The sequence below is a fragment of the Sparus aurata genome, unplaced genomic scaffold (genome assembly GCF_900880675.1).
Source record: "Sparus aurata unplaced genomic scaffold, fSpaAur1.1, whole genome shotgun sequence".
In the NCBI taxonomy this organism is placed as follows: domain Eukaryota; kingdom Metazoa; phylum Chordata; class Actinopteri; order Spariformes; family Sparidae; genus Sparus; species Sparus aurata.
This window is the reverse complement of record NW_022045250.1, coordinates 115,573-129,816: the sequence shown is the minus strand read 5'-3', so window position 1 is coordinate 129,816 and position 14,244 is coordinate 115,573. Positions and strand designations below refer to the sequence as shown.

Genomic DNA, 14,244 nt, shown 5'->3' with positions numbered 1-14,244 from the left:
AATAAGGTTATAATCAATATTTCAGAATAATTCAAACTCAGATATTGGTGGGATATTTAATTTTGTATTATTTTGTTCCAAATCTCACCCCATCATACCTCTGTGATTATTTCCAAGATAAAATGAGTTACCACCAGGCTGGCTTCTTAAAACTTAATAAATATAAAAATCAGTCAAATGAGCCAGTTTTTTGAACGGCTCTTTGAAAGGAACGGTTAACCAAGATCCAGCTCCTCATAAAGAGTCATAAATCCCATCTCTAATTGTCTCACTTTAATACCTTCAGAATGGCTGTAGGTCTTCACTGTATTCACTGTGTGAGAAGTCTGACACACTTTCTCTTAAGACTAGATCACACCTCACTTTACTGTTTCACACCTGAGCTCGGACACAGATTTAACAGATTAAACCATCCTAAAGAGTACATGAAGTTGTCACGTGTTTGTCCACCGCGGTCAACTATTAACTACATGCCTGTGTATGTCAGTGTATGGGATGGACTTGTGGAATTGGTCGAGTGATGAGTTGAAACAAAGCACAAATATAAACCTCTTTAAAAGCTATAAAAATATATATGTATAAATATTTGGCAGGTACAAAGATGAGGTAAGGTTGTGTTTGGAGTGGATATTTGGATCGTAAATTAACCGGAATTGTTCTTTATTAGTTTAACTGGGTGGAAAATACACTGGGGATAGTTGTTTGTATATTAGTTTTAAATGCTTTTGTTTAAATAATATGGGAGTTAAGAGAAGGAAAGTGGGAAAGGAGTAGAAATATATGAGTTTTACTCCTTTTTTGGATTGTTACTTTTGTATTGTTTGTTTTTTAATTGCTGTTTTAATTTTTTATTCGAAATAAAGTCATTCATTTATCCAGCGCTGCTTGTATGTCAGTGTGTCAGTAATAATAATCAAATGAAGAAACACATGAATCAACATCCACAGTGGCTCATTCTGCTGCCCAAAAGGAAAAGTGAAAATAAGACATTTCTTTATTGAAATACAGCAGAACAGAGGCAGAAATAAGTACAATTAGAGTCACATATACAATAATTTAAAGTGTAGAAGATAAGACCAGAATAAAGATAAAGATTGTTTAGTTTTATTTTGGAAAGCTAATAAATTGGACCGGAATCGATTGTACTCACCGTGACCGACATGCTAGCTTTCTCCCTGTTGTGGTGTTTATGTGAGTTACGGTAAGATAAGAGTGAAACACCAGAACCTGTGTGGGTGAACTTGTTTAAGTGGACTCTGTGTGAACTTTTGGGATGTTTCACCTCAAACTCATCGAGCTTTTTAGTCCAGAAGGAGCTAAAGGCTAAGCTAAAGGACGTTAGCGTAGCTCGCTGGCAGGAAATAGACGGAGACGGAACTCGGTCATGAGTGCAGTCTGAGTGGCTTCAATGGAGACCGAGCTGTGTTGTTCACGGACCCATCATATCCACATGAATCTGTCCGAGGAGACACCTGAATTATCTGCTGCTGTAGCACGAAGCTAATGATGTTAGCTTAGTTTGCTCCCTGGAAATAGACGGAGCCGAGCGGACTGTAAACACAGCGCACATCAGAGTGAGCAGACAGTTTTTAACGGAGTGTTTCTGGAGGAAAAGTTCGTGTGAGTCAGTGAAAATGTCTAAAGTCCAAACGCTGAGAGTTTTTATGAAGCAGCGACTAACTGCGGCTGCTGAAGAGATATTTGAGCTGTTTGAAAGAACGATAGCAGAGTACGAGGAGGAACTGTGTCGACAACGGAAACTACTGGACGCTGTTACCGAGCCTCAGGTCCAGTTACACAGAACAGGTCGGTTCTGTTTACTTCTTAATCTCACTTTACACTGAAACCAGCTCACCTCCGCTGCCTCACAACACTGTCAGTTCAACAAATGCAGACATGAAGTGGAGAAATGTGTGGGCTGTACTGATAAAATTCCTTCAAATTCACCCGAAATGCAGAACTTTACCTGGTTCACCTCAGGAATCTTCTTGAAACAATTGATGCTGAAACTTATATTACATTCACGACAACTTGTAAAGATCTAAAGCTGAATCTCTTATTATTCACTGAACTGGGTTTGAATATGTCCTGAACATCAACAAGAGCCTGAGGATCATTTTCAACATGGAGTCCACTGGACCCGTGAAGGTGTGCTGTGGTATCTGGCACCAAGATGTCAGCAGCAGATCCTTTTAAGTCCTGTAAGTTACGAGGTCGGCCTCCATGGATCGGACTTGTTTGTCCAGCACATTCCACAGATGCTCGACTGGATTGAGATCTGGGGAATTTGGAGGCCAAGTCAACACTTCAAACTTGTTCCTGAACATTTTTTTGCATTTGGATCGTGTTGACCTCACGTTCTTTATCTGATACCTGTTGAGTTTTTCATAATTTAGGGCCAAACTCAAACAATTCACAACTTAAAGAGTAGTTGTAGTAAAGCTGAATGACTTTACAAGGTTCTATCATTTTGATAGACTTTCAGCATGAATCTCGTCAAGTGAACTGGGAGGCCTGAGATGAGTTGGTATGAAATGACCCAATGGCTAAATTGTCATGTAGACATTTGGTACAGCAGTGCGTATACAGTCAGGGATGAATTAAAGGAAGAACAATCAGAAACATGTATTATTCCTTGGCCACACTACAGGACATCTTCGCCTTCACACAAAACTTTCTGCCTCGTCATTGGGAGCTTTGCAGCCTTGCTGTGATTTTCAGATTCTTGACGTTTTTTGGCTTCAGTTTTTGTATATGAATTATTTGATTTTGGAGAAAATAAACATTTGAACTTTCCGGGCTTTTTCCTGCATTCTGATCCAGTGTCTATGATGATAGTCAACTTATCACTCTGAACCTCCTACTTATCATTGGGCTTCTTCATGTTTTTAAAGCAGTAAAACGTTTTTATCTTCAGCTGAAAGGTTTATTTGAAACAGAGCATGAATAAGGATTCACAGCTGCCTTGATTGCTGTAATTTTTAAGAGTCTTCTGTTCTGACGAAATGCTGAATACGCTTGTCATCTCTTTTAGTTTGAACAACTTCCAAATAGGGCTGGGCGATATATAGATATAAAACTTATATCGATATATTTTTTAAATGTGATATGGAATTAGACCATATCGCATACATCGATATAGTTCAAATTTGCGCTGTGATCCTTGCTCCAGGCGAGCCGCTGACCCGGAGCTCTCTGCACTGCTCCCCCCGCCCCTCCTCCTTCATGCACAGAGAGGAGAGGGGCTGGAACAGACACTCTGGTACTCTTCAACAAACACTTTGGTGGCCGCCGTTGCCCCACACTTTGGCCTTGATGCCCCGTGAAAAAAGAATCATTGCACGGCCACCGGTCAGCGTAGCGAGCTTGTCTTTAATTACAGCCACCTGAGTGCACAGTAGTCACTCACAGTAACTTCAGTGAGTTCGCGGTTCGCGCAGGTGGAGTCTCATCATCACGATGATCTCACGTGAAAGCCTCTCAAACAGCAGCAGCGTCTCAAAACAGAAGAATGAAACTTACAGCACAGCGAGCGAGCGCAGCCGGTTTGACATGATACGTAACTGACTTATGTGGTAGGATTTAGTCCGGTAAAGTTGGAAATATATTCACAGATTCGAACTTCCCGGATCAATAACTCATAAGTGAAACCTTGTTAAAACACAAACGACGGCTCTTTCCTACCATAGTGAGGAAGACAACGAGCTACAACCGTATTTTCATCAAAACGAGCGTCTGGACATTAACTCTGGTCTGTATGATCAGCCGTCTGTGAGACGAGGGCGCAGGGACTGTCTACAAAGTGCAACACCGAAAAGAGAAACTACAAAAAATATTCAATAACTTCACTATTATTCAGAGTGTAGTGTCACCAAAATCACTCCACACATCAGTGGTCTCCTGCTGTTATTCTACAATTTTTTTGTTTGGAAAAAATGTGCTTTGCCATAATTTTGGGGAATTTCTATTTGGGAGAAATATTCAGTAACACTAATATTCAGTGTGGTGTCACAAAACTCACCTCACCCTAACCCTACTTAACAAAAACTACTTTCTAATGTAACTTTATTTTGTAACATTAACTTGATATTGGTATTTAAAAAATGTTTAAATACATATCCATGTCTTATTATAAATTAGGATGTTATGGTATCAGTCTGAAAGGTAAATCAACACATTTTACTCAGTGGCCTTTGTGCCCCTGACAAAAAAAAAGTGAAGGCCAAATGGACTTGCCCCTAAAATGACGAAATTCCCACCCACATGTCATATTTGGCTTTGACTGAACATTTGCTCTCACTTTGCATAAAAATATCGGGATATATATCGTATATCGATATTCAGCCTAAATATATCGGGATATGACTATTAGTCCATATCGCCCAGCCCTACTTCCAAATATTTTCCACACAGTTTAGAGCATAGTTGTGTTTTAACAGGAAGATGCAGATATTTGTGACACATATTTGCTTTTCTTTCTTCTCCACAGATGTCCAGCAGCTGTCGTTGAGTGAAGAAGAGGATCCTCATGAGCAGCAGGAGAGGAGCTCCAGTCTGGACCAGGAGGAACCACCAGAGCTGCCACACATTAAAGAGGAACAGGAGGAACTCTGGACTAATCAGGAGGGAGAGCAGCTTCCAGGGCTGGAGGAGGCTGATATCAAGTTCACATTCAGTCCTATCCCTGTGAAGAGTGAAGAAGATGATGAGCATTTGAAAACAGGAGCTGATGGAGAGGACTGTGGAGAACCAGAACCTGTCAGCAACTTTAATCTGAAAAGTCATGACAAGACGTTAAACTCGTCTGAACCTGAGTCTGATGACAGCAGTGACTGGGGGGAGACCAGGGAGCCTCAGCCAAGTTTAAACCCTCAGCAAAACAATGAGGTATCTGGAAGTGACACAGACTGTAATACTGAAACACAATCTGTTATCTCTGCTGAATGTTCTTCAAGCTTTGACTACATGGGACACCGGCAGAAACGAGATGAAATCCAAACAGGAGAGAAGCCATTCAGTTGTTCGGTTTGTGGTAAAAGATACGCTGGGAGTCACTCCTTAAAGGGTCATATGAGACTTCACTCAGAGGGAAAACATTTCAGCTGCCCAGTCTGTAAAAAGACGTTTGCATGGAGAGCAGGACTTGAGTCACACATGAGAATCCACACTGGGGAGAAACCCTTTAGTTGCGCCTTCTGTGGTACAGGATTTGCACAGAGGTCAACTTTGACCTCACACCTAAGAGTTCATACAGGAGAGAAACCTTTCACCTGCTCAGTTTGTAATAAAGGTTTCTGTAACAGCAGCACTTTAATCAAACACATGAGAGTCCACACTGGAGAGAAACCGTTTGGTTGTTCAGTTTGTGGCAAAACGTTTACACGGAAGGCACATATGAGACAACACCTGATTGTCCACACAGAGGAGAAACCATTCAGTTGTTCAGTTTGCGGTCAAAGATTCACACAACATGGGTCTCTGAGGCGACACATGGTCATCCACACAGGAGCAACTGAGTTGAAAAACACAAGTCTTTTGTGAGCGCAGCAGAAATAAATGAAACTGCAGAAACTCTTGTGCAACCAAATGTTTCCATCAGGGTAGAAGTGTTGAGGGAAACAGCTTGGCGGGGTCAGTTCATAACTGTAATACAGACTCAAAATCAGTTGTGCTTCATCGTTTTGATTCTATTTTGAATGTGTCTGCATTGTTTTGTTTGTTCCAGGAACTGTGCATGTTGGTGTCATGTGTATTCATCTAAAATATTTTTGTTTAATTGTATTTTAATCACTCAGACTACACTACAGAGAACTATGTAAATACTATGTTCTTTTTTTAAATGGGAGGTTTTTAGGTTATTGTAGTTTCTTTTGATGCAGCGAGTGACAACCGAGACCTTTTCTTCCATCGCGGCTCAGCAACAAAACATGTCAGTGAAAACATAAACGACTTTGTGTCAAAACAATTGTAATTTTGGTAGATCCCCACTTGATCTGTCTATCTCAAACTGCTGAAGTCTCAGATTAAATTCTTCTGAACGTCAGAATGCTTCTTTTTTAATGTTTTATTTATTCTGTGGACTTTGACTTCTGTCTCTTAGATTTAAGTGTTATAAAAAGATCAAACTTACCCTCAAATAGGTCTTTTTAAGTTTTTTTCCAATTAGATACAATAAATAAAACTTTAGAAGTGTGTGTGATTGAAAACATCGTTCTGTCCTTCAGCTCATTGAAAGCAGAGTATTGTTCAGTCGGCTCAGCACTAGAACATCATAACGCTGCTTGCATTTTAATGTACCAGTTAAAACACATTAATCATAATAAACAGTAATTATATTTTGTTGATATTCTGCTCCAATACTGTTTATTTTTATTGTAGTTTGTGACATTTATATTTTTTCCATTTGTTTCCGACTGAACAAATCTGTACCAAAGATATGTCAGTTTTATTTTGGAAATCAGCAAAGAACTCGTACCGGAAGCACCGCCGCTGACAGTGGCTAACACGCTAAGCTGTTCCGTGTTCAGCTTCGCAAATCTGACATAAAATTCGAGGGAACTACTGGAACCTGTTTGGATAAACGTGTTGAACTGGACTTCATGTGAACTTTTTGGGATGTTTAATCTCAAACTCAACGACCGATTTAGTGGAGAAGAAGCTAAAAGTCGAGCCAGCAGACGTTAGCGTAGCATGCTAGCAGGAAATAGTCGGAGGCAGTGCTAGTCGGAGCTGCTTCAGTAGAGATCAGACTGTATTCTTCACGGACCCGACATGTTCAGATAAACTTGTCTGAAGAGACTCAGTGATGCTGATGATGTTATTATAACATGTTGAACATCTGAATCATCTCCTGGTGTCCTAACGAGCTAAAGAAGCTAACTTAGCTTGCTACCAGGAAATAGACGGACCCGCCAGCGCACATCAGAGGGACCAGCTGTTTTTCTAGAGGACAAATCTGCTGAATAACAATGTCTAAAGTCCAAACGCTGAGAGTTTTTATGAAGCAGCGACTAACTGCGGCTGCTGAAGAGATATTTGAGCTGTTTGAAAGAACGATAGCAGAGTACGAGGAGGAACTGTGTCGACAACGGAAACTACTGGACGCTGTTTTCAAGCCTCAGGTCCAGTTACACAGAACAGGTCGGTTCTGTTTACTTCTTATTCTCACTTTACACTTTATGACTTCTTTATTGTCACATTCACAACAGACACAGTGAGGCAGATGATGGCAGAAAGACTTTAAAGCTCAAATAAAATCACAATCTATCAGACTGACACATTACTGACACACAGACATTTAAAGGGGCATTCTGTAGCCTTCAAACTCAGAATTTTAATATTTACAATAAATAATGAAGTGATAATACAAATACGAACTCAGATCTATGTATTTTCTTCATAAGTAAATCAACAAGCCGCTCTCAGAGGAAAACAAGGTCCCAGAACACAGAATGAAGCTTGAAAGGTGGCAGGGTCCGCCACATATAATACAAGTACTGTCCTTTAAGGTCAGTTTGTTTAGTCAGTCGTGGAAACAAAGAGAGTTTGTTTATTGAGATCTTCCTCTTCTCTTATGGCGGGAATATTCTTTCAAAAGACACAAACATAAAACCAATCACAACGTTTGTTTACAATAACTTCTGACTCGCCTTTACATCTAAATCTCTCCTTTTCACTGTGTTGATTATAAGTGTGTTCACCTCATTCATCTAAAATGCTTCTTCCATATGTCAATAATAAAGTCTGACCTTTATATCAACCTATCACAAATACATCAGATCATGTATATGTATTCAAATATGTGCCGATATAAATGATTGTTTTGGAAGAACTTAAATCAGTAAAAGATTGACAATCTATAATTACCAAATTCCTGGTAAAGTTTACTGTTTCAGTTCATTTTTGACTTAAAGTTTATTGCGATTCCCTAAAATATTCTGCCTCTAGTACGTACGTAGCTTTGTCACAAGTGATCGGTCACCATATTTTAAGGATCATCGGAAAAATGTGTGTTCATGTATATGTGTGCATAAAAAAAATATTGTCTGATCATTATTATGATGCATTCAGACCAAAATCGCTGGATTATTAATTGTTATTGCCGTTACCAGCTCAGGGAATTTCTCCACCTGGATGATCTTTGCCCTCTCTAGACAAAAAACACTGTAACATATTCAGCCTACACTCAGAGTTATTGTTTAAAGGAGTTCGCTACATGTAAAACATTTTAGTTTAGAGTCATAAAATTACATGTTAAATTATTCCCCAATATTTAGATGCGATGGGATATGGGGATAGAGAGAGAGAGAGACGGTTAATCTTACATAGTGAAGAAGGAGACGTGACTGAGGAGCAGCTGGAGAGAAGGTCAGCAGAGAAAAAATTCAAAAGGTTTATAATCAGGGAAGGGTGACGAGCCGTCTTACATCGGTGAGGCTTTCATCATGAAGACGGATGCGGTGGTTGTTCGGTTTCTGCGTGATGGGTAGGTAACACTAGTGTTGATATGTTCTGCTGGTGTAATGTTTATGATTGTTGGTTGTCTGTCAGGTAACCTTACGTTCGGACATTCAGCTTACTGTCTAGTTTGCCAAGACATCCCGTTCTGGCTCTGGGAATTTTTTCCTCCTCCTTGCATGTTAGCTTCACTGCAGCAACCGTAGCGACAGGTTGATAACCCACAACTTAGCTAATGTTAGTGACATGAATTCGCTCCACATCGTGATATTTGTTTTACCATCTGGAAGTCTTAGAAACACAAGTTTGCACAGTAAGATTATCTGGATTGATGCATGATCTGAAATGCTAAACTAGGTAACAAATAACTCCTCCCACCTTTACCGGAAAATTACCATTTTCTGTAACGTGTATGTGTTTCTTTCTTCTCCGCAGACGTCCAGCTGCTGTTTGTGAGTAAAGAAGCAGTTCCTCCTGAGCAGCAGGAGAGGAGCTCCAGTCTGGACCAGGAGAACCCACCAGAGCTGCCCCACATTAAAGAGGAACAGGAGGAACTCTGGATAAACCAGGAGGAAGAGCAGCTTCATGTCCCTGTGAAGCGTGAAGAAGATGATGAAGAGAACAAACAGCTTCATCAAAGAGAAACTGAAGAGAACAGCACTGCAAAAACAGAAGTTGATGGAGAGGACTGTAGAGGACCAGAAGCAGTTAATGACTTTGATCCAGAGAGTCATGACACAACAGCACACTGCTGTAAACCTGAGTCTGATGACAGTTGTGATTTGGGGGAAACCAGGAAACCTCCATCCGGTTTGACCCTTCAGCAAAACGATTACGTAACCGTGAGTGATGTGGAACATAAGGCGTCTCAACGTGCTGCAAACTGTGGCCACAAGAGGCGTCTGCAGGATCACAGTGGACTCCAAACAGGAACTAAAGTATTTAGTTGCTCAATTTGTGGTAAAAAATACCCCAGGAAGAAATCCTTTAAAATCCATATGAGACTTCACACAGAAGGGAAACAATACGGCTGCTCAGTTTGTGGTACAAGATTTGCACAACGCTCAAATCTGAACGCACACATGAAAGTTCACACCGGAGAAAAACCTTTTGCCTGCTCAGTGTGTAAAACAAGATTCAGCCGCAGAAACAATCTGGTCCAACACATGAGAACCCACACGGGGGAGAAGCCGTTCAACTGTTCGGTTTGTGGTAAAACATTTGGACAGAAGACGCACCTGAGACGACACCTGACTCTCCACACGGGGGAGAAACCCTTTAGTTGCACTGTTTGTGGTAAAGGATTCACTCAGCGCTTTCAGATGAACAATCATAAGTGTGTTGGTGAGAGCGGGACGAATAAATGAAACTGAGGACAAGACTCGGTACAACACCGGCCGCTTGAAAACTGAGTTGTACTTTTTCCTTTCAGCTGAGATGAAGCCACGTTATTTCAGTGCTTTCAGGATCCTCTGCCTCTTCACATATACTTCTTGTAAAAGTGTTATATGCCACCCATACAACACTCCTGGGCTTTAAATTCAACTCTCACTGTGCAAAAACTGTTGATGCTGTAAATGCCCGTACTGTATTAAGCGGACAGCTTTTAGACAAACACATTTTAACAGCTGTTGTTTTTGATTTTCTACCCTTTAAAGCAAAACCTATTCAGCTGGAGGCCCTTTAACAGCCTCATTATGGCCCTTTGCTCATTTTGTAAATGGACTTATTAGCCCATTCATAAGTTCACTTTGATTTGTTTTCTCATTATGTCAGGTTTTGTCTTAATCATGGAACAACAAATGCTGTGCATTGTTTTTTGTTTCTTGTTCAATTGTGAAATCAAATTACCAAAGTGGAGAAAAAAGTAAATGTTGCATCAGGAATGTGAACGTCCTCTTACACCTCCCTTTATTTTTATTCTGGCTCTTCTTATAAAGCAGTTTAATAGGCCTGCTTTCAAAAATACTGATTGAGATTTTATTTTATAAAGATAAAGATAAAGATCATTAAAATCTTTTGAAACACCCAGAATCTGTTTGATGAAAAATCTGCTACGTATAAACAAAATAAAATGCTATAAATTGTGTTGGTCAGTTGGTTTTATTCAGTGATGAAAACCAGTTTGATTATTTAGTTTGTTTAGTGCAGAAAAGAAAATCAGACGATGCAGATTTTTCTCTTCTGGTTCACATTTCGCACCAAAAACTGCTCAATTAAAAAGGTCGAAGAGGCTTTATTTTAATTTCCGTGACTCAGATCGAAAGAGTAGCTAAACAAATGACTTGTTTCCTGACAGGATGACAAACTGCTTAAAAATATTAATGAACTGAACTTAAACAGACGTTGAACTGTTTGAATGTAGGTGTTTGATTGGATTTCATGTCTGTCTATGGACATTTCAAATGTATTTAGATGTTTCATGTATTGATTTCATATCAATACCTTCCCTGTTTAAATAAAGATGATAATGTATTGATTTAACACTGGCTGTCACTTTATTACAGACCGAGACACTTTTATTTTAATTTCATTTATTGATTATTATGAGTTCAAATAACTACAGTGTTTGACTTTTTATCACTGAAAAGGATTCAATCATTTCTATTGTCAAACACTCAGAAGTCTCTGTGAAGATGTGAACTAATGTCAGGGTGTAAAAGTAGATTATTTCATGAAGCTAACAGGTTAATTTACACCAGTCACAGACTGTTAAACCACCTTTCTTTGTTAGATATTGGATGACATACTGTCACCGCTTCTTTCCTCTTTCCTGAATTTATTTATATTTTTAGAAGCCAGAGACTGTGAGAAACCTGTGGAAAGATAAAGAGGAATATTCTTCAAACACAGTTTGAGGGTCAAGTAATGAAACGCCACAGTTGAGATGGTGCAGGGAGGATGTTGGTGGTTGATCTGGCACAACTCATTAACGCTGTAGCAGCAGAATTTAAGGTGATCACAACACTGAGAGACTGCAAGAACGCTTTAAAATAAAAACAAGTACCCTAGTATCAATCAGCCTGGACTCACAGTGGCCTGATCACAGCTGCAACATTTCTCCTCTGAGTGAATGCATTATAGAAAACATTTCTGTATACATGTAAGAATGTTGTGATGTCAGTTTAACAGATTCTTTCTTCTCCACAGACGTCCAGCAGCTGTTGGGGAGTGAAGAAGAGGATCCTCCTGAGCAGCAGGACCAGAGCTCCAGTCTGGACCAGGAGGACCCACCAGAGCTGCCACACATTAAAGAGGAACAGGAGGAACTCTGGACCCGTCAGGAGGGAGAGCAGCTTCCAGGACTGGAGGAGGCTGATATCAAGGTCACACTCACTCCTGTCCCTGTGAAGAGTGAAGAAGATGCTGAAGAGGAACCTCAGTCCTCACAGCTTCATCACAGACAGACGGAAGCGATCAGAGACGGAGAGCGTTTGAAAACAGAAGCTGATGGAGAGGACTGTGGAGGACAAGAACCAGCCTGGAACTATAATTTACAACCAGCTACTCATGACCAGACTTCACACTTCTCTGAACCGGAGACTGATGACAGTTGTGAACGTCAGTCAGGTTTATATCCTCTACAAAACAATGACACACCTGTAAGTGATGTGGAATATAAAACAACATCATTCAGCTCCTCTGAATGTGCTACAAGCTCTGACTATAAGGGACAAGAGCCAGAATCAAATCACTTCAGCTGCCCGGTGTGCAAAAAGGCTTTTAAAGTGAGAATCAACGTGGTGAGGCACATGAGAATCCACACAGGGGAGAAACCCTTCAGCTGCTCCATCTGTGGTATGAGATTCTCACGGAGCTCAAACTTGACCTCACACATCCGAGTTCACACAGGAGAGAAACCTTTCACCTGCTCGGTTTGTAAAACAAGTTTCAGCGACAGAAGCAATTTGTCCCAGCACATGAGAATCCACACCGGGGAGAGACCGTTCAGCTGTTTAGTCTGTGACAAAAAGTTTACACGAAGCAACCAACTGAGGCGACACCTGTCCGTCCACACGGGGGAGAAGCCGTTCAGCTGCAGCGTTTGCAATAAAAGATTCACTCGGCTTTATTACGTCAAACAACACAAGTGTGCTGTGAGAGGAGCCGAGGTTAATGAAGCTGCAGAGATGCTTGTTGAGCCAATGTTTCCAGGAGGACTGAAGTACTGAGGACACGACGTGACTCGACACTGATCAGATCAAAACTGTGATACAGACAGAATCTGTTGTTTCATCTCTGACGAAGCTGCTTGGTCGCTATTTTTATCTGTGGTTTTTTTGCAAGATCTGTTATTTTTAGTATGAAATGCAATCAAGAATGGGCATTAATAGGATTTTACTGATATTTATTGATACTCTTCTGATACTAGTCTCTATGATAAAGTGCAAAAAGTGAAGACAAAAATTAAGAAATAAAAAGTTATACAGGCTGTGGTGATTACCAGACAGTTAAAGCTGCTGTAAGTAATATATTTTATTAAAATAAGTGTTCAAAAAGCTCTGTATTCTGACAGTAATCACTGTTATACAGGGTTTGTTCAGTGATTCATGTCTCTCCTCACCCTGCTCATGCAGTAAAAAATAGAAAACAGATTTTCGTCCCTGCCCACTTTATGTCTGCTCGATGAACACAGAGCGCAGGATCCTGTTGATCCATCACACCGCCATTGGTGGAACGGAGAAAGCAACCAATTCTGGCACTCCTGTAGACGGCGTACACTACCAAACAGGTCAAGAGATGAAAGTGAGCTGCCTCAACAAAAAGAGAGAAGTCACAGTGACGTAGAGAGGAGAGATGGGAGCGCTAACTGCACCACAGACAGGAAGTTAGCACGGCAAGCAAACTTACAGCAGCTTTAAGAATATTAGCAACCATAAGCTATAGAAAATCTGTCATCTGTCACTGTCAGCGCAGCTCACTGAAAGTTCATACTACTACCTTTAAATTAGCAATTGATGCTATCGTAGTCGTTGACCTAAACAAACTGTCCTTCTCACAATAAACTTGTCGACAGCCCGGTGACATTCTGCTGTTTTCTCCTGTGTGATCTTCCCTCGTGTAGAGATGGTGAATGGGTTGGACTTCAGCTGTCCTCTGATGAAGGCGTACCTGCTGCTCCAGAAGAATCTTTAATAATCATATACATTCATACAATGTACAACATAATGAATCTGGTTCTCTGCATTTAACCCAAAGGCGCTGACTGGAGAATCAACTCGTCCATGTTTTCAATGTTGGGAAATACCCATGCAGTGCAAACGGCTGCTTCAAGTGATGCTGTGTCCTCAGTTATTACTGATTCATTTTTCTGATGAGCAGTCAAAGGATCAAAGTCTGATATATTATGAGATTGGAATAGATATTTCTAATTGCGGGCTCAGTCATATGAAACACAACAGACCTATAGCTTCTATAATGTTTCCTATAATAACACAAAAAGACAAATATCTCTTCTTCTCTGCCTTTTTGTTTTAGCCCACAGAACATTAAAGCATGATGTGATTTAAGAATGTAAATTAAAGTTCTGTCTGAGGATCAGGCTTCATCATCAGGCTCATTTCAGTCAAACAGAGACTGAACACAGAACTTTTAGGTTCGGCTGTATTTAAAACACAGAGTCTATGATAATACAGTCATGTTGGTGTGAATGGGTCTGTAATAAAAACAACTATAAACGCTTCACTTTGATTGGTAACGTGACACAACTGTAGTACTATATTACTGGAACATTATCAGTAACGTTTTTTATTACTCTAAAATTAGTGTATTACTATCCATAAAAAT

At 40.2% G+C, this 14,244-nt stretch overlaps 1 protein-coding gene across 1 annotated transcript; it reads left to right on the top strand.

Annotated features, from left to right (window-relative positions):
- The first annotated feature begins 1,136 nt into the window (after positions 1-1,136).
- Positions 1,137-13,482, top strand: LOC115578250 (zinc finger protein 420-like). The gene is made up of 4 exons (XM_030411108.1): positions 1,137-1,806; positions 4,490-5,539; positions 6,970-7,140; positions 11,608-13,482. The coding sequence occupies exons 1-4, from the start codon at positions 1,635-1,637 to the stop codon at positions 12,627-12,629; spliced, it is 2,415 nt and encodes an 804-aa protein (XP_030266968.1). The 5' UTR covers positions 1,137-1,634; the 3' UTR covers positions 12,630-13,482.
- Positions 13,483-14,244: the final 762 nt, after the last annotated feature.

Excerpts from the sequence above, each read along its gene's own strand:
- LOC115578250 (XM_030411108.1), top strand. The coding sequence starts at position 1,635 with ATGTCTAAAGTCCAAACGCTGAGAGTTTTTATGAAGCAGCGACTAACT. Across the intron at positions 1,807-4,489 it reads GGTCCAGTTACACAGAACAG|ATGTCCAGCAGCTGTCGTTG; the intron begins GTCGGTTCTGTT and ends TCTTCTCCACAG. Across the intron at positions 5,540-6,969 it reads GAAAAACACAAGTCTTTTGT|TGTCTAAAGTCCAAACGCTG; the intron begins GAGCGCAGCAGA and ends GCTGAATAACAA.